This window comes from Schistocerca americana, chromosome 7 (assembly GCF_021461395.2).
Source record: "Schistocerca americana isolate TAMUIC-IGC-003095 chromosome 7, iqSchAmer2.1, whole genome shotgun sequence".
Lineage (NCBI taxonomy): Eukaryota > Metazoa > Arthropoda > Insecta > Orthoptera > Acrididae > Schistocerca > Schistocerca americana.
In genome coordinates, this window is record NC_060125.1 from 490,230,406 (window position 1) to 490,251,896 (window position 21,491).

The 21,491-nt window shown below is 41.1% G+C and overlaps 1 protein-coding gene across 3 annotated transcripts in view; it reads right to left on the bottom strand.

The window, feature by feature from the left end:
- Positions 1-21,491, bottom strand: part of LOC124621849 (transmembrane protein 131) — a 386,383-nt gene that overhangs the window by 249,341 nt on the left and 115,551 nt on the right. For all 3 annotated transcript variants that reach the window (XM_047147293.1, XM_047147295.1, XM_047147292.1), the window contains exons 8-10: positions 5,905-6,068; positions 5,462-5,642; positions 5,203-5,311 (exon numbers count right to left, since the gene is read on the bottom strand). In XM_047147293.1, coding sequence (XP_047003249.1) covers positions 5,203-5,311; positions 5,462-5,642; positions 5,905-6,068 — 454 coding nt within the window. The remainder of the gene's footprint in view (positions 1-5,202; positions 5,312-5,461; positions 5,643-5,904; positions 6,069-21,491) is intronic.

Sequence of the window (21,491 nt, forward strand, 5' to 3'; positions counted from 1 at the left end):
CCAGCAGGAGTTAGGCTACCATAAAATCTGCAGCCATTGGATACCCCAGCAATGAATGCCAAACATAAAGCAAACCAGATGGCTATTTGAATTAAGCATCTGTTGCGTTTCAGTGTAGAAGAAAACATGTTCCATGACACTACTGTTACAGGCAACAAAAGATGTTGCCACTACTGGGAACCGGAGTCAAAAGTGGTGACGACGCAGTTGTGTCATCAGTCCTCATCTCGTCCTGAGACTTTCAAGAGCAAGCCATATGCTGGAAAGGTGATGCTTCCCCCTGTTCTTTGATTGCATGGGGCCACTGCTTATTGATTACAAGGAACCCAATACCCCCATCTCTGGGGAACGGTACTGCACAATGCTGGATAAATTATAGTATGTAATTAAAGTGAAACAAGGGATGCTGCTGCTTCACAATAATGCATGTCTCCATATCACAAAAATTGTAATGCAGAAGTTATGCCAATTCACGTGGGAGACACTTGAGCAACCGCTCTACAGTCTTGATCTCTTCCCATGCAATTATCACAACTCCTGTTCCTTAAAAAAGGCCTTGAAGTTTTGACGATTCCTGTCGGCCAAGGATGTGCAATAGTCAATTACAGACGTCTTCATGCAGTAGGACATGGTGTTTTACCAAATGGGTACTTTCACCCTGGTGCATCAGTGAGATGAGTGCCTCAATGCTCATCATGATTTTGCCCAACTGGCATATTGATTCTGGATTGTACGGTCTTTGAACAAAAACTTTTTGATCACCCCTTATAGTTTTCATTGCCAGTACTGAACAGAACTGACCTCTTGCCACAATTCAATGTTAGCCACCCGAAACTCCTGAAAAAAATCCAGTTATATGTGAAAATGTCCAAATATTAATCGTCTTTATGGTCATGCATTCTTTAAGCTCAAGCAATTACACAGAATAGTTACCGTGCTACCAAGGGAAATGTTTCAAATCTCTGCCCGTGTATATGATGCTGTTAATCAAGCGATGAAACAATGGACTGGTTTTATATTCATGAGCAGCAAGTTTCTGAGCCCTATTTGACCCATCATGATTTAGCTTCTCTCTGGTTTACCCACGTCACTGCAGATGAGTGCTGGGACAGTTTCGACACGATAATTGGGTCCATTGTTCTTCATTATTGCACAAATGTCCACGTGTTTTGCCTGTACTGGCTTTAGTGATTAACGCACATTAAACAGTAAAATGCCATTCCTATGTTATACAGTATTCTCTCCTTGCAATGATTACAATAACACTGATCATAATATTGCTAAATGCAGCAGGTAGATAATCTGAAAACCATTTTTCTGAAAGCAAATTGTGGTCCTCCTTACACTATTTGAAACTCAAGAATGCAATCAATTGCTGAAGAACATTCTTACCATATATTAGTATAGGGCCCCCACCACCACATTAGCTGGTTTTGAAAAGGTATAAGCACATACTTACTTAAAAATCAAAAATTAAATAACAATCCGGATGGTTAGTGTGGGTTTTAAGCATGAGGTGTGTGTGTGTGTGTGTGTGTGTGTGTGTGTGTGTGTGTGTGTGTGTGGTTTGGGGAAAAGGGGGGGGGGGATGGTGGTTAAAGCAAGAAATATGCAAAATAAGCAAAAAGATTTACTCTTTAGTAGTCAGTACTCTCCTTTACTGAATGTATGATACAGCCACCCATCAGGGAGTGATCACACCAGGTAAGTGGACAAGCATAATATAAATATCTGTGGGGCTCTGTATTCTCATGAACCTGCACCACCGGAGTCTAGATCACAATAAGTTGTAAGGCAACAGGTAAAATAACTCTCTTCTTATGAAGCGTAGAGAATAGAATCTGTCTGGGAATTACTAACACTGGAATTTCGAAACAAAATATTATTAACCAGTGCGAGTCAGTTTTGGGGCAATGGTGGGCAGTAAAGTTGAATTTGACAGATTTTGAAAGTCTTGCAATAGATAACGGAACTTTTGTGTGTGTGTGTGTGTGTGTGTGTGTGTGTGAGCCCACTCATGCATACATGTAACAAATAATAATTTTTACTTATGGTATTGAAGAATTTCACTTATGGCATTGAACAGCCACAATATACACTAATAAATTAAAGATATAATGTAACTGGATAGATCAAAGAATCTAGTCACCAAGTGGCAGCAGGAGACACTGGCTCAGAAAGCTCGCAAATTTCCTTAAGCTTTATATGTTTGTGTTCTCCTGCCGCCACTTTGTGAGTAGACCCAGTTACATTTTATTTTCAAAAATTAACAAATTAAAGAACTTTTCCCATGGTTATTTTTTAAATTTATTTCCCCCACTCTCACCCACACCCCAGGATTAAAGAACTTCCAAGTGTTATATTTGTACACAGACTATGCATCCTGCCTCTGGGAAATACAGTGACTGTCTTGTCATATTTTAATTGTGTATTTCGGTTTCAGGCTCACTCACCTGAGTTATTACTAAGTCACCATCAAATGGTTTAAACGGCTCTGAGCATTATGGGACTTAACATCTGAGGTCATCAGTCCCCTAGAACTTAGAACTACGAAAACCTAACTAACCTAAGGACATCACACACATCCATGCCCGAGACAGGATTCGAACCTGCGACCGTAGCAGTCGCGCGGTTCCAGAATGAAGTGCCTAGAACCGCTTGGTCACAGTGGCCAGCAAGTCACCATCAGATTGTTTTCATACATTAAACAATGAATCATCAACTTTGACAAGTTACTACACAACATGTTTAAATCGTCTGATGACAACTTGACAATAAGTGTAAAATTGGCTATGATGCTACTTACATGACCAAAGGCTGAAATATATAATAATAGTAATAGTAATAATAATTAATAATAATAATAATAATAATAATAACAAAAAGAATGCAAAGAAAAATTGATTGAATTATTTGCTTAACGTCTTCCATTTTTGGGGACAATTCACCAATGATGATGATGATGATAATAATAATAATAATAATAATAATAGAGAGGAAAAAAAAGAAAAAACACAAATTTGTGATTAGAAATCTTCATTTTTCATTTTTACAGGTCTACTGTTTACCCACCACAATTAGTTCTAGCATTTTACTGTTAACTTTGTTGCCCCATTCAATTCATCCTTTAACAAAACACTGGATTAAGCTTATATGTACATTTCATAAGAGGGAAAAATTTATTTCTACTTTTTACTGAGATTTCCTCATATTTTTAATTGCATACTCTTTACTTAAGCTCCTTTTCTTGCTTTATGAAATCACTATTCTCCTTAAAACTATTCAACTGGTTCTGCTATTTCGGAATACAGGGTCTGACAAATTTTCCTATATTTACATTCAAATCATTCATTTCTCCATTCTAATTACCTATATTAATGATCTTCCTTTGCAACAAGGAGATAATGTTTATATGATCTTACAAAATACAACAAGCAATTTAATCTTATCCTTCGTGTTTCTTATGAAAAAGTGGAATTTAATCTGTATACAGGGTTACTGAAACAGATGGACCCAGTTTAAATTATGTGTATTTCATGAAGTATACATTGTACATGAACAATCTACATATCAATGAGAGGAAGAAATCCCTCAATTCTTTTTAATACAGATCAATTTGTTTCCCCTTTACCAATCAGCAAACATCTAAGTGGTAGCCAAGCTCGTCCCACATGTGGAAAAGCATGTCTTGTGTTATGGAGTTCACCACAGCAATGACACGGTTCCGCATGTTGGCCTGAATTGTCGTAGGTTGGTTGGTTGGTTTGGCGAAGGAGACCAGACAGCGTGGTCATCGGTCTCATCGGATTAGGGAAGGATGGGGAAGGAAGTCGGCCGTGCCCTTTCAGAGGAACCATCCCGGCATTTGCCAGGAGTGATTTAGGGAAATCACGGAAAACCTAAAACAGGATGGCCGGACGCGGGATTAAACCGTCGTCCTTCCGAATGCGAGTCCAGTGTCTAACCACTGCGCCACCTCGCTCGGTGAGTTGTCATAGAGATGGGATGTAAACAGCCCTGTAACAGAACCCTGCAAGAAAACCTCTCAGGACATGAGATCAAGAGATCTCAGTGGCAAAAGGTGTAGACAGCGGTCATGATCTGCCATGGGACCTACCCATTGGCACAGAAGGGCTTGAAAAATTGTCTGACATCTTGGTGCCAGTGGGACATAGCTCCATCCTTTTGGAAAATGAAGTCTTGTGAATGAAGCTGAGGCAAAAACCATCCAGGCATATTATTCCACTTACAGCACTTTCCACAAAAAAGAATAAGCCATAACTGTTTGTCTGTGATAAGGCACAGATCACGTTTGGCTTTGCCGAGTTTCTCTTTATGCTGCAATGTTGTTCAGGGATTTTGCAGACCCCACACGCAAACACTGTATTATTCACCTTTCCACTTCATTGCTAAAAATTAAGCACGATAGAGATGCATCATTCTCCATCATTTCCAGAATATCATTACAAAATGTAATAAGCTGTCCTTTGTCATTCTCAAGGAGAGCCCACACAAGCTGGAGCAGTAGGACTTGTACAGCAAAAGCCTTCTCAAAAGTCGCCATGTAGTTGGCTGAGGTATTACTGGTTCCATATTAACTGTACTGTTTAATTTACGTTGACTATGAACAAAACTAGCTTATACTCATCTGATGTCTTCCTCTGATACACATGGTTGGCCTGGACTTTTTCCTTTGCAAACACATCTAGTTTGTTGAAATTGCTTAATTCAATGGCTTATGCTTTTCCCAGTTGGTGGTTCAATGCCAAATGGAGACGGAAGGCCAGTTGCACTGTAACTGCCGACTCACTTCTTGCAGACTCAAGAATGCAAAAAATCTACTACATCATCGCCATCTTGCTCACAAGTGCCTATTAGTGTAAATACCCTAGCAGTTGCTTACACAACTGCCACCTCCCTAGTAGCTGTTTATGCAACTAGAGTTTAACAAAACAAAACTCTGGACCTTCCTCTTTCCTTCAGTATGTAAACTGTTCATTTCTCATTTATACTGTCATGAAACGCACATGAAGTAAACTTGCTACATCTTTTTGAATAACTCTGTATACTTTCTTCTGAATTTGTTTCATGCTGCAATTGGAGATACCTTACACTGAAGTATACACACCTTTGCTGGGGAGTTTGTCTCCAAAATTAAACAGCAACTAAATCAATATTTAAACAAAATCATTTCATACTTACAATCAAATGTTAGTACTGCAACTTTGGTTGGCATTTTAGTATCAGGTAAAACCTTTATTGGTTGAAATTCTATTTTTACTGCTTTAGAAGGCATTGTTGTAGCTATACTCTGAAAGTAGAAAAAATTGTTTACCACATTCTAAAATTAAAATAAGCATGATGAAAAATAATAATGGCTCAAAATAGTGAATGAATAAACTACGCCTGCAAGTACACTGACCTACATTACTACAATTACATAAAAACATCTTGTACTTACTTGCAATCGTATCAGCTTCTTTCCAGAATTGAAAAGATATAAAGGTATTCTCTTTGGTTTGTCTTTGCTTCCCCCAATGCCAAAATCAATAACATCATCAGGGGAATAAAGTCCTGCTTGTGGCATGACTTCTACATCTAGAGGCACCACTAACACATCCTCAGTTTGATTCACTTTTATCCTTAAGAAGTTAATGACATTTATTATAATAAAGTATGAGAAAGTGTAAATTTAAGACTGCTAGGTTATTCAAATGTTACTACTTGACTATAATGGGAGGACTCTTCTACATACCAAGACAAAAATTTACGATACAGAATTTTGGAAGCTATGATAAATTACTAATTCTCTACAATTCATTTGAATGCAATAAGTAAATGAAAAGACAGTAAAAAATGTGGACAGATATATCCAAAATTAAGTCTTGATGAAATGAAACAAACCTAACATATGCTGTATGATTTTTCTCTGCTCTTGCTACAAATCGAATTCTTATGACAGCTTTTGTGTGGTATGGCGGAATCTCCCATAAATGTTTTGGCCCCTCAAGTTCTCCAGATGGGAGTTCCAAATGGAAATCTCCACCACTGCTGTACACCTCTGTTATCTAGGTAAAAGCAAAAAAGGTTAATAAGTTTCCAGACTTTGAGTCAATAAAAAAAGTTAATGATGTAGGCTGTTTAAACTGCAAATAATTTATGGTACATACATGAACACCATGCATGCCAATATTTGGCTGGAGAAAATGGAATGTTAAGAATGTACAAGTGGGGTGTAAAATAAAGCAAAAAAGTATACATCCTTAAAAATAATGGTACAAGAAATACAACTTTAGTTAATGATACACAATTGTAATGCAGACATTTTAATTATAGCTGAGAATTCATGAATCTAGAAGATTGTTACACAAGTACCCACAATCTCGATGCCAGAGCAAAGCCGTCTAACTGCCACGATACATATAACCACTCTACTAGTTGCAACAGCTATTCTCATCAGTCAGGTTTAAAGCTAGTTCTTTACTAGGCAGGGTGGGGAAAGGGAAACCTTCCAGCATCACTCTCCCCATTTACCTTGTGCAACCATTCTCAATAGTCTCTTTCTGTTTCTAACATAGCTCAGCAGACACCATTCAAGACACAATCACTAGGTCTGTTGAACTGACTGGCACATACTCAATTTAACTGAAGCGACGCAAAATCTATTCACCAATTGGCCTCAGGAGAACACACATATAAAAAATGGTTTTACATACGCAAGCTTTTGGAGCCAATGCTCCTTCTTCTGGCAGAAGGCTTGAATAGGAAGGGAGAAGGGTGAAGGAAAAGGACTGGAAAGGTTTACGAAAAGGGGTAGAGTTCACTCCTTTTCCTTCCCCTTCAATCCTCCTGCCGGAAGAAGCAGTCAATCGCTCCGAAAGCTGGCATACACAAAACCTTTTTTTATATATGTGTTCTCCTGCTGCCACTTGGTAAGTAGAATTTTTATCTATCCACTCACATTATACTGCCAAAAATTGACTTTCTTCATTGTTATATTAGCACATATTCATACTTTCATGTCTCCCCTGGTGACAATGTTGTAATGCTTAGAGGCGTGTATAGCTTCATAAAGCCAATAGAGCTCCCACTGATATTGTGAACTAATTCAGTTGTGTGACTAAATATAATCACATTACAGTTTAAAGGAGGGGACGCTCTTTATCACTTAATGTGAAAAGGCACATGACCAATAAAATTTCTTAACACATTTGCTACTGATATCATTAAATTTTTCATGAAGCTTAATGCCTTTCAATCAGATACAACATAGAACACAACCAGATCTTCATACCATTCTCAAAGACAGCATTATATGCTTTGCGTCACATCTAGCATCAATTATGCTGATTAACTAAACCATTAAGCTTTACCTCTGTTGGCATGCCATTCAGCAGGGAACAAGCATGGAATAATACGTGTAGGTCCATGCGGCCTGCATCATGCCAGTAGCACGAGCTAACAGAACACCTACATAGTCCAGATCTATACATAAGTGCCAGAATGCCAATTTTTTGTATAAATATTGTGAATACCACTAAAAACCAGTCACAAAATGCACCTAAGGATAGCTTATTACTTGCCAGCCAAAACATCATAGCAATATGTCAACATCATTGAGATTCAATTCCAAAACTTCACGGAACATCCAATATGGTGGAAAAATTTCATAGAATTTATGGACAATGGGAAGTATTCATCAAACTAGTAAATATGGCAGTGACAAAGATTATATTGTGCAACTAATCATCTCATTACTGTCAAAGACTTAACACCAAAAGTGATACCAAGTTTTTCACAAATATTAAGTTTATTTAAAACAAGAAATGAAGCTAAAAACTATAGGATTACAGGAGACCACTCATCATAAAGCAGAAGCATTGAGTTGTCAATAGGCACACACAGATGAAAGAAAACTTGTTAGCTTTAGGAGTTATCCTTTGACAAGCTACAGTAAAATAACACACACACACACACACACACACACACACACACCACACACACACACACACACACACAACTATGCTCTCCTACGTGGTGCCAGCTAGACCAACAGTGTCAATGCTGTTTTTTGGCTGGTGGGTTGGTTATGGTGGGGGCAGTATCGGGTGTGGAGGATAGAGGGAGATTTGGAAGGGAGGTGGGAGGCAGGGACTGACTAGGAGTGCGTTGCTAGTGGCTCAGAGAGATGATGATGATGATGATTAGTTTGGTGGGCACTCAACTGCGCGGTCATCAGTGCCTGTACAAAGTCCTAATTTTTAGACAGTCCAACTTTTAACTCAATCCAACCTAGCAACTGTCATGAATGATGATGATGATGATGATGATGATGAAATGATGAGGACAACACAAACACCCAGTCCCTGGGCAGAGAAAATCCTAAACCCAGCTGGGAATCAAAGTCGGGACCCCGTGATCCAGAGGCAGCAACACTAGCCACTAGACCACGAGCTGCAGGTGGCTCAGAGGGAAGTGGACAGTTTGCCAGTTAGGAATGCAGGAGGGAGGGGTGGCAGGTATGTAGGCTGGCATGATTATAGCAGCTAATGGCAAGCGGCACTTACTGAAGGGGACGTGAGGATGATAAGTGGGAGGTGGTGACTGGATGAAGGAAGGAGAAACTGTTGGGTGGAGAAAGGGGGGGGGGGGGGGGCAATGGGTTACCTGAGGCTGAGGCTAGGATAATAATGGGAGCAGATGATGTGTTGTATGGATAGCACTCATCAGCCAGTTCGGAGAAGCTGGTGGTGGAGGTTAGAGTCCAGATGGCTCAGATTGTCAAGCAGCCATTGAAATTGAACATGTTGTGATCAGCTGCATGTTATGCCATCAGGTGGTCAACTTTGTTCCTGACAACAGTTAGGTGGTGGTCATTCATCCTGTGCACAGCTGGTTTGTAGTCATACCAATGTAAAGGATTGCGCAGTTTGTGCAGCAGAGATGATAAACGACATAGCTGCTTTCACAGGTGGCCCGGCCTCTGATAGGGTAGGATAAGCCTGTGACAGGACTGGAGTAAGAGATGCTGGGTGGGTGGATTGGGCAGGTCTTGCAACTTTGCCTGCCACAAGGATATGATTACTGTGTTATGAGGTTAGGAGTGGGAGTAGCATAGGGATGGACTAAAATGTTGTGTAGGTTGGTGGGCGATGGAACACCACTTTAGGAGGGGTGGGCAGAATCTTGGATAGGATGTCCCTCATCATTTCAGAGAAGGATGAGAGATAATCAAAGCCCTGGCAAGGGATGCAGTTCAGCTGTTCGAGTCCAGTGTAATACTGGATGATGAGGGGGATGCACCTTTGCAGCTGAATCTTGGGGTAGTGGGAGGATTAGGGGTGTGTGTGTGTGTGTGTGTGTGTGTGTGTGTGAGAGAGAGAGAGAGAGAGGATATGGCACAGGGAAACTGTTTGTGGACTAGGTCTGTGTATACTGCCTGTCTGTAGAGGGCTTTGTGAGGCCTTCAGCATACTGAGCAATGGGATTCTCATTACTGCAGATATGGCATCCACAGGTGTCTGGGTTGTATGGGAGGGATCTTTTTGGTGTAAAATGGATGGCAGCTGCCAAAATGCAGGTACTCTTGGTGGTTAGTAAGTCTGATGCCATGTGGGTGTCTGTGGCTGTGCTGCAGATCTGTCTGTACACCTTCCTTTCAAAGGAGAAGTAGCTATGCATTAAGATGAAGTTGGTTAGGTGAATGAAGAATGAGGTAATGGGTTTGGAGTCTGAAGGACATTAGGAAAGGTAGTGTTCAACTGCTGTAAGTCCATGGGCATGAGGGATGTTGGTGTACAGAGAAATGGCATCAACAGTGAGCAGTAGGGAACCAGGAGGTAAAGGGATGGTGATTATGGAGAGTCGATGAAGGAAGCGACTGGTATCTTTGATGTGGGAGGCTAGATTACAAGCAACTGGTTCAAGGTGTTGGTGAAGGATGGCTGAAATCCTTTCAGTGGGGCCACAATAACCAGGATGTCCAGGATTGTTGGGCTTGTGGATTTTGGTGAGAATGTAGAAAGTGGGTGTGCAGACTGTTGTTGGGGTGAAGTTTAAGATGGACTCAGATAAGAGGTTCTGGGAATGGCCTATGGATTTCAGTAGGGACTGGAGGTTAAGTTGGACTTCCAGCATGGAATCACTCTGGCTGAAATTGTAGGTGGAGGAGTCAAACAGTTGGTGGAGGCCTTCCATCATACATTCACTGTGACTCATAACAACAGTGGTTAACCCTTAGGGTGCAGGAAGGATGACCAGGTCTGACCTTATTGCAGGTTGTATATGGCTACCTTTTCTTCTATTGAAATGTTTGTGTTCTTAGGAAAGGGCCTGGGGAAGGATGATGAGTCAAAGTTGGAGGTAAGGAATTCCTGGAAGCTGACTACGCAGTGGTTTGGTGGAAAGAGGGAAGGGGGGGGGGGGGGGGGGGGTCACAGTTGGATGGTGGTATGAACTGGGAGAAGCAAGGAGAAGGGTTTTCACTGTAGAGATCAGAAGGAGAGTAGATCTTTGACAGGCCCAACATGGTTAAATTTCAAAGTAGGACTGAAGGTTAGGTTTTTGGATGGGAATGAAGCTTCTGGGCAGCTGAGGTTTTTGAAGGAGAGGTTAAGAACAGTGTTTTGGGTTTGCTTGGGTTCTGGGTTTTGTGAAATGTTGGGAGGGAATTCTTTGAGAGAAGAGGTCAGCTAACTGTGAGAAGGATGAGTGTTGTTATCAGTAGAAAGCTGTCGACCCAATGGCACAACATGTAGCTGAACAGAACATGCCCAATTTCAATGCCTGCTTGACAATCCAAGCCAACTGGACACTCCCCTCCACCATCTGCTTCACTGAACTTCGCAAATTGGTGTTATACTTACAACAGCTTCTCCCCCCCTCGTAATCATTCTAACCTCAATCTTAGGCAACCCACTGTCTACACACTCTCCACAATAACTGTTTCCCCTTACTCCATTCTGTCACCCATTCCCAATTCATGTCCCCATGTTGCCTTCAGCATATGCCACTACAATCATGTCAGCCTGTGTACTTATCATCCCACCCTACCTTATTTCTAGCCAGCAAACCGGCCATGTCCCTCTGAGCTGCTAGCTCCCTGCCCCCAGTACATCTCTCTGCCTCTAACCTCCCTTCCCCTTTAGCCACCCAACCTGACACTACCTCCACTACAACCAGTCCACCACTCGAAAAATAGCAAAGGCACTGTTGGTCTAACCAGCACAGTGTAGGGGCACACCACACCTCACCTAACCTAACCTGAAACTACCCCCCCCCCCCTCCCTCCTCCTCCTCACAACCAGTCCATCAGGGAAAACAAAAAAAAGAAAAGAGGGCACTGTTGCTCTAGCTGGAACCCTGTAGGGGCAGACATCCTCCCTGCCCCACCTGACACTACCTCGACCATAACCAGTCCACCAGTCAAAAAAAATAGCAATGACACTGTTGGTCTAGCTGGCAACCTGTAATGGCACAGCTGTGTGTATGCATTTGTGTAGGTGTATTGTGTTTGTGTATTTTATTTTACACTAGCTCATCAAAGCATAACTCCGAAAGCTAGCAAATTTCCTTTCTTTTGTGTGCACCTATTGACAGCTCAATGCTTCGGCTTTTTGTTGACTGGTCTCCTTTAATCCTAAAGTGTTTCCATTCTACAAGACCTTTCCTACAACAAGATTGAAAACTATTTATCAATGATGTATATGTGTGACTACAACACAATATAATGTAATTGGTGAATTACTGAATTTGGGTATTATATAAGCACCGAGCAAAAGTGATCTCTCTGGACTATTTACTAAATATGCATTCTTGTGCTTTGTCAGAAAATGACTGAACAAGGTGGGAGACAAAAGATTCAATTAATGGTGGTTGCTTCCACAGTAGGGCCTATCTGAATCTAAACAAGTCTGCATTTGTTTCTTTCACTGCATGTTGTTTGACTGGAGGCTGCATGTTATATAGACTGTTTTTGCATTCTGGTGGAGTGCAAGAACACGTCAACAGTAAGTTGCTCATCCACTGCCATTAAGCTGATTAATTTTGATGAAACTCTTCGCTGCCTATGACACAGTTCAAAGTCAACAGTCACACCCTAATATGCTCTAACAAATAGTTATTTATTCCTACATTAAGTCTTACTTATTAGGGTTGGAACTTTAAAAGAGGCAACTATTTATTTACAGCTCGTACAAAATAGATACATGTTTCGAAGTTTTACTGACCTTCAAAGTAGTCACCATCATTGGGTATAACCTGTTGCCAGTGATGTGGAAGTTGTAGGATACTCCTAGCAGTGTCAGTTGTGTTGACAGTTTGAGCAGCGCGGTCTATTGCCTGATGAATTTATAGCAGTTCTGAAGCGAATTCTGTTAAGTGTTTCCTTCAGTTTAGAAATCGAGTTGAACTCACAAGGGCTTAAGTCAGGGGAGTGCTGTAGGTGGTATAGCACTTAGCAGCCCCATCAGTCAAACAAATCAGTACCATCACTTAACATTTCCGGGCTGAGATGCCGTGGTCCGTACATAAGACTCTCCCCTGACATTTCGCCTTCGACTGCGGAAGGCATCCTCCGAGGACAATCAGCTCGGAAATGTTAAGTGACGACAACACCTGCCGTGAAAGCCTTCTTTCTAAAATCAGTAACAGCTTGCACTGTACGTGCTTGAGCATTGTTTTGCAAGATGATGGTCAGGTCCTGCAGAAAGTGTCATCACTTCTGTCTCTAGGCTGGTTGTAGATTGTGTTCCAAAAATGAACAACATACAGACAGAAGTGATGACACTTTCTGCAGAACCTGATCATCATTTTGCAGGACAATGCTCAAGCACATACATTGCAAGCTGTTACTGATTTGTTTGACTGATGAGGCTGCTAAGTGCTATCCACATACTGCCCTCCTCTGACTGAGGCCCTCCTGAGTTCAACTCTATTTCTAAACTGAAGGAAACACTTAACGGCATTCGCTTCAGAACTGCTACAAATTCATCAGGCAGTAGACCGTGCCACTCAAACTGTCAGCACAACTGGCACTGAAAAGAGTATCCTACGACTTCCACATCGCTGGCAACAGGTTATACACAATGCTGGTGACTACTCTGAAGGTCAATAAAACTTTGAAAGACATATCTATTTTGTACGAGCTGTAAATAAATAGTTGCCACTATTAAAGTTCCAACCCCCCCATATTTTCAGTACAGGTAGTATATACAACTGATACTGCAGTAAATAAAGACATCATGACAAGATTCATCACAACACCTTCAGGCTCTAAAACTACAGGGTGTCCACTAATTATCTTTACAGCTTAAGACTTTAATATTGCATATTAACTAATGGTTTTCAACATATGATAAGATGACTCTAAGTTTTTTTGTTTTTACCTTCCAGGTGGCACAATTTTACGCAAAATTGAACTTGAAAACCTGATAAAATGTGGATGCTATAGTAGAAAGCTCAGTGTGTTACCTGGTTCATAAGGACGATGTCCAATAGCCAAGTGCAATGAAATTTTCGAACATGGTACGGAAGGCAAAACTTTCGAACATGATATGGAATGCATCCACTGTCCCAAACAACTATTTGGGCTTTGTCTACATCATTTATGGAAACAGGTAGTGTTCTCCATAAAAAGGGGGCATGTTGCCATTCCATAAACCAATGTGACAAGGCACAGCAGGTGTTTGCAAGGAGTCCAACAAAATTGGTGAATACAGTGGCCAGAGAGTTGCAAATTAGATGGTCAACAGTGCATAATGTCTTGGATAAGATGTTACGGCTATTTCTTACGAGGTGCAGCTGCTTCAGGCATTAAGACAAACCTCAGCATGTACAGTTTACAGTAGATATTCTAGGCAAGACTGATGCAAACAATGACTTTTTGGAAAAGATTTGTTTCTCTGATGAGATAACATTTCATGTACCCAGCAAACTGAACTTGTATGTCGAGTTCACAGCATCCTCGTGTTACATGTGAAATGGAAAGAGAGAGAGAGTTCCAATGCCAGTGTTTGATGCTGACTGATGCACAATTGAACCATTGGTCCATTCTTTCTCATCGAGACTTCCATCACCTGTAGTGTTTACCTTGACATGTTACAAGAGTTTAATGAGCCACAACTGGAACATCTGCAATCTGATGTCATATTCCAAGAGAATGGGGCACCACCCCACTGGTCCCTAAATGCCCGTCAATTTCTAGATGAAAGGTTTCCAGATAGGTGGACTGGACAAGATAGTATAATTTGATGGCCGCCGCAACATCCTGACCTCAACACCACTAGATTTCTTACTGTGGGGTTTTGAAAAGGATCTGGTGTACCACAGTGAAATTAGAGACCTACAGGAATTGAAGGCATACATTCGTATTGAATGAACATATCACTGTGGAGATCTTGAATTATACGTAGGGAGAAATGGAATTCCGACTAGACATTATCAATGCCACTATGGGTGCACACGTTGATGTGTATGAATGATGCTGAAAACTATTTGTTAATAACTAGTATAGTTTTAAAGGTATTAAAGTCTTAATTTGTAGTAAAGATATTTATGGACACACTATATTTTGTTTTAAAATACTATGATTCCAAGTCTTGTTGTACATGGTATTTTCAGCAATCTATTACCATAGCCAATAGTTTAGTTAAATATCTACAATGCCTGAGAAGGAAGGGTCTACATCACTTACACTTACACTTTCAGCTTGGGAAGATCATACAATCTAGGTGTCCTAGTAACTAGTAGCATAAAGTTATTGAGCACATTGTCATTGGGCCCAAATAGTTCCAAATTACAAACTTGCCTTTTTCTTGAAAGTAAACGAACACAATTATACAGTTACACTTTTACAGTGCTGCACCCCAGTTGGGTTGGGAAACTGCCTTGAAAAGATTTTCTGTGTGGAATATGGAAGTGTGGGATAAGGTGATGAAGTGAAAGAGGTGTGGGAAAAAGGGGTACAGTAAAGCAGGGGGGGGGGGGGGGGGTGTTTGCATAGAGTAGTGTTAATACTGCTGAGGAAATGGTGTGCAAGATAGGTCTACATACCAAAAGTAATGGACAGAGAGAGAGAAGCCAAGTTGGCTGCGGATGAAAGGATGTGCTGTATTGCCTGCCTAAGAAATTTGGAGGAGCTCATGTTAGGAGGAAGGATACTGACTGCACAGGTTCTAAATCAGACACAGAAATCAAAAATGTAGAGTTCAATACCATGATCTGCCACATAATGGTGAAACCTACCCTTGGGAACAATCGGCAGCAGTCATTCATGTGTATGGGCACTCATTAAAAAGCCATGCAGTGATTGCAACAGAGTTGAAACATGCCAGCCGTTTTCGCATGAGACCAGATATCCTGATGTCAAGACTGGAACAGGAGGTGCTACATGGATGCATGGAGCAGGTCTTGCACTGGAATCTTTCATGCAGATGTGACATATTTTGATCAGAAGTTGGAATAGGAATGACATAGAAACAGACCAGGATATTTTGTAGGGTGGGAGGATGGTGTAGTACTACTTTGTGAGAGGTGGGATGCATTTTAGGAAGGATATTCCTCATTTCAGGACATCATGAACGGTAGATGGAGTCTTGCTGGAGAAAGTGATTCAACTGTTGTAATGTGGATGATATCAGATAATGAGGAGTGTGCTCATACAGACAGGTTTTGGGGGCTGAATCAAGTATTACACGATACTGTATAAATAATCTGACTGTGTATAAGGGTTTTTTTTGTGGTGGCAAACTAAATATACTTTTTGGTGTGGATGGCACTACTGAAGTGGTAGTGTTACTGGTGGTTGCCAGGTATAATAGAGACAGTAGTTTCGTGAGGAGTCATCAGTTACTTTGAAGGTAACACCTAAAAAAATGGCACTCTGACCCAAAGCAGTTCAGGTAAAACCCATAGGAGGGTTTTGAGACTGGTCGGTTGGTTGATTTGGGGGATGGGAGCAAACAGCGAGGTCATCGATCGCATTGGATTAGAGAATGACAGGTAAGGAAGTCGGCCATGCCCTTTCAGAGAAATCATCCCGGCATTTGCTGAAGTGGTTTAGGGAAATCCCGGAAAACCTAAATCTGGATGCAGATTTGAACTGCCGTCCTACCGAATGTAAATCCACTGTGCTAACCACTGTTCCAACTCGCTCAGTGGTTTTGAAGTTGTCAAGGAATAGTGGGTAAAGTGTACCACACAAATTTTGTTTTCTAGCAACAAAGATTCCTATATGCACAATGTATGCTATGTTTTAAGTATGCAGGACACTGAATTAGGCAGTGCTCAATGAAAGAAAGTAAGGTCATGCATATGGGATATGATAGTGGGTAGGGATTTGGCATCAAGAACCACAAGAAGGGAATACAGCTGCAACTGGAAAGAAAGCACACACCAAAGTTGGGCCACAGTAAAAGGAAAATGCAAATATACAGGGCTATTACAAATGATTGAAGCGATTTCATAAATTCACTGTAGCTCCATTCATTGACATATGGTCACGACACACTACATATACGTAGAAAAACTCATAAAGTTTTGTTCGGCTGAAGCCGCACTTCAGGTTTCTGCCGCCAGAGCGCTCGAGAGCGCAGTGAGACAAAATGGCGACAGGAGCCGAGAAAGCATATGTCGTGCTTGAAATGCACTCACATCAGTCAGTCATAACAGTGCAACGACACTTCAGGATGAAGTTCAACAAAGATCCACCAACTGCTAACTCCATTCGGCGATGGTATGCGCAGTTTAAAGCTTCTGTAAAGGGAAATCAATGGGTCAGCCTGCAGTGAGCGAAGAAACGGTTGAACGCGTGCGGGCAAGTTCCACGCGTAGCCCGCGGAAGTCGACGAATAAAGCAAGCAGGGAGCTAAACGTACCACAGCCAACGGTTTGGAAAATCTTACGGAAAAGGCTAAAGCAGAAGCCTTACCGTTTACAATTGCTACAAGCCCTGACACCCGATGACAAAGTCAAACGCTTTGAATTTTCGGCGTGGTTGCAACAGCTCATGGAAGAGGATGCGTTCAGTGCGAAACTTGTTTTCAGTGATGAAGCAACATTTTTTCTTAATGGTGAAGTGAACAGACACAATGTGCGAATCTGGGCGGTAGAGAATCCTCACGCATGCGTGCAAAAAATGGCAATTCACCAAAAGTTAATGTGTTTTGTGCAATCTCACGGTTTAAAGTTTACGGACCCTTTTTCTTCTGCGAAAAAAACATTACAGGACACGTGTATCTGGACATGCAGGAAAATTGGCTCATGCCACAACTGGAGACCGACAGCGCCGACTTCATCTTTCAACAGGACGGTGCTCCACCGCACTTCCATCATGATGTTCGGCATTTCTTAAACAGGAGATTGGAAAACCGATGGATTGGTCGTGGTGGAGATCATGACCAGCAATTCATGTCATGGCCTCCACGCTCTCCCAACTTAACCCCATGCGATTTCTCTCTGTGGGGTTATGTGAAAGATTCAGTGTTTAAACCTCCTCTACCAAGAAACATGCCAGAACTGCGAGCTTGCATCAACGATGCTTTCGAACTCATTGATGGGGACATGCTGCACCGAGTGTGGGAGGAACTTGATTATCGGGTTGATGTCTGCCGAATCACTAAAGGGGCACATATCGAACATTTGTGAATGCCTAAAAAAACTTTTGGAGTTTTTATATGTGTGTGCAAAGCATTGTGAAAATATCTCAAATAATAAATTTATTGTAGAGCTGTGAAATCGCTTCAATCATTTGTAATAACCCTGTACATATATGTTCATAGGCTCTGAAGAAAAACGTCGAGTTCACAGGCTGGGTTCTATGCTGAAGTTCATGTTATAGGGATGGTAACAACATACCAATCCCAAAATAGTAAGGTGTGTTGGAAACAGGGTCAGACCGGCAAACATTGCAGCATGTAGTGAACAGGAAAAGTGGTTGGGGAAGGGGTCTGAGGAGAGGGGACAGAATATAGGGCAATGCCCTCTTTGTAACATAGCCTACTATTTAGCTACTGGAGAAGAACCGAAATTTACATTTGATTGGCTAGAACAGCTGTTGTAACTAGTAACATTGCTGCTATAAAGAAGTTAGATAGCTGCATTACAACAGTTAGGACTTTTTACTCTCAACTTTGCTTCTAGGCCTAACATCTGAAAGTCAAATTATGTGGTGAATTAATACAGCCCAAACATATTGAAAATTTTATGTGAACAAGTCGTTACGGAAAAAATTTCAAGTATATTCATTGTTAATCAACAAATACCTATTGTGAGACAATTTTTTGTACAATAAGCATACAGTACGTCAAAAATTGTCTTAAATCTGCAAGGAATACAATATGAAACTTTTATATATATGACATACACTGAGGCGACAAAAGTCATGGGATACCTCCTAATATCATATCAGGCCAACCTTTGGCCCAGCATGGTTCAGCAACTCGACATAGCATGGACTCAACAAGTCCTTGGAGGTACCCCACATAAATCCTTGGGTAACAAGATATTGAATTTAACTGATGAAAGGAGAAAATATAAAAATGCAGTAAATGAAGCACACAAAAAGAATACAAACGTCTCAAAAATTAGATCGACAGGAAGTGCAAAATGGCTAAGCAGGGATGGCTACAAGAGAAATGTAAGGATGTAGAGGCATATATCACTAGGGGGTAAGATAAATACTGCCTACAGGAAAATTAAAGAGACCTTTGGAGAAAAGAGAACCACGTGTATGAATATCAAGAGCTCAGGTGGAAAACCAGTACTAAGCAAAGAAGGGAAAGTAGATAGGTGGAAGGAGTATATAGAGGGTCTGTACAAGGGTGATGTACTTGAGAGCAATGTTATGGAGTTGGAAGAGGACATGGATGAAGATGCAATGGGAGATATGATACTGCATGAAGAGTTTGGAAGAGCACTGAAAGACCTAAGTCGAAACAAGGGCCCAGGAGTAGACAACATTCCGTTAGAACTACTGACAGCCTGGGAGAGGCAGCCTTGACAGAACTCTACCGTCTAGTGAGCAAGATGAATGAGAGAGGCGAAATACTCTCAGACTTCAAGAAGAATATAATGATTCCAATCCCAAAGAAAGCAGTTGTTGACAGGTGTGAAGCAGTTGTTGACAGGTGTGAAAATTACCAAACTATCAGTTTGATGAGTCACAGCTGCAAAATACTAACACGAATTCTTTACAGACGGAAAACTGGTAGAAGCCGACCTCGGGGAAAATCAGTTTGGATGGAAATGTTGGAACATACGAGGCAATACGGACCCTATGACTCATCTTAGAGAATAGATTAAGGAAAGGCAAGCTTACGTTTCTAGCATTTGTAGACTTGGAGAAAGCTTTTGACAATGTTGATTGGACTACTCTCTTTCATATTCTGAAGGTGGCAGGGGTAAAATACAGGGAGCGAAAGGCTATTTACAATTTGTACAGAATCCAGATGGCAGTTATAAGTGTCAAGGGGCATGAAAGGAAATCAGTGGTCCGCAAGAGAGAGAGACAGGGTTGTAGCCTATCCCCGATGTTATTCAGTCTGTATATTGAGCAAGCAGTAAAGGAAACAAAAGAAAAATTTGGAGTAGGAATTAAAATCCATGGAGAAGAAATAAAAACTTCAAGGTTTGCCGATGACATTGTAATTCTGTCAGAGACAGCAAAGGACCTGGAAGAGCAGCTGAACGGAATGGACAGTGTCTTGAAGGGAGGATATAAGATGAACATCAACAAAAGCAAAACGAGGATAATGGAATATAGTCGAATTAAGTCGGGTGATGCTGATGAAATTAGATTAGGAAATGAGACACTTAAAGTAGTAAAGGAGTTTTGCTATTTGGGGAGCAAAATGACTGATGAAGGTTGAAGTAAAGAGGATATAAAATGTAGATTGGCAATGGCAAGGAAAGCGTTTCTGAAGAAGAAGAAGAAGAAGAACAATAATAGTTTATTAACATCGTGTATGGATTTCTTAAGTGTCAGGAAGTCTTTTCTGAAAGTATTTGTACATAGCGTAGCAATGTATGGAAGTGAAACATGGACGATAAATAGTTTAGACAAGAAGAGAATAGAAGCTTTTGAAATGTGGTGCTACAGAAGAATGCTGAAGATTACGTGGGTTGATCACGTAGCTAATGAGGAGGTACTGAATATAATTGCGGAGAAGAGAGATTTGTGGCACAACTTGACTAGAAGAAGGGGTCAGTTGGTAGGACATGTTCTGTGGCATCAAGAGATCACCAATTTAGTATTGGAGGGCAGTGTGGAGGGTAAAAATCATAGAGGGAGACCAAGAGATGAATACACTAAGCAGATTCAGAAGGATGTAGGTTGCAGCAGGTATTTGGAGATGAAGAAGCTTGCACAGGATAGAGTAGAATGGAGAGCTACATCAAACCAGTCTCTGGACTGAAGGCCATACCACCAACAACAAGCCAATGTATTCATGTATGTCTAACAGTACAGCTTATGATCTTAACAAATCAATGCCATTCTGGGACTTTCAGCGTAGCTGATTTAATAGTTGAGCTTCACCCAGTAAAGGTCACAGAAAATCTGTATCTAATGTAACCAACCAAAAATAGGAATTGGCTTTGATTGCTCAGCTGAAATCATTATCTTAAATAAATTAATTAGAACTGCACTCTTTAAGTTTGAAGGTATTAGCTCATGGGGAATGGGAGGGAGGCAGTGGGGGAGGAGGGGGGGGGCAGCTTGTTAGTATAAACACACAGACTCCTGCACTCTCGCTGCTGACAACAATACATTACCTATGGTTAACTGGAAATTTTTTCTCCATGCAACATCTTCAGTTCTGCTCTGCCCTTATTATCTGTTAATTTTTCTCCATCTATTATATATCAGCACAGCATCACTCAGATAAAAGTAATTAAGTATGTATATCAATCACTGTGTCTACTTCCTCATGTCATGTTCTATAATACACTACATTTTGGCACTAGGCATAATATATTGTATGACAATATATTGTATGACATTATTTCTCTTTTATACACCATAGTTAGGTACAGGAAAATTTGAATCATACAATGAAGCATAAAATAATGTCAAGTCTAACAAGGGAAAAACCAGGATGGACTAATTACAATATGAAAAGGGTAGCGCTCGCTCTCTCTCTCTCTCTCTCACACACACACACACACACACACACAAACTCTTCTGCAATATTTACATATTTTTATGCATTTTTATCCTCCACCATGGATCCTTGCTCCTTCCACGTGCACCAATACAGAAAAGTTTCCTTATACTCAGCCACAACGCAGACTCATATACTGTTCCTGCATTGCCCTTTGCTCATGGACCCCCCCTCCCTCCCTCCCTCCTCCCCCCCCCCCACCCCCCAAAAAATACCCATACCACCAAATTACCCAACCTTGCAGCCCCTCCTTCCACAATGACTGCCATCTGTTCAGATTCCACCAGTCCTTAACCCTCACCAACGTAGTCCTACAAATTCATGTCAACCATG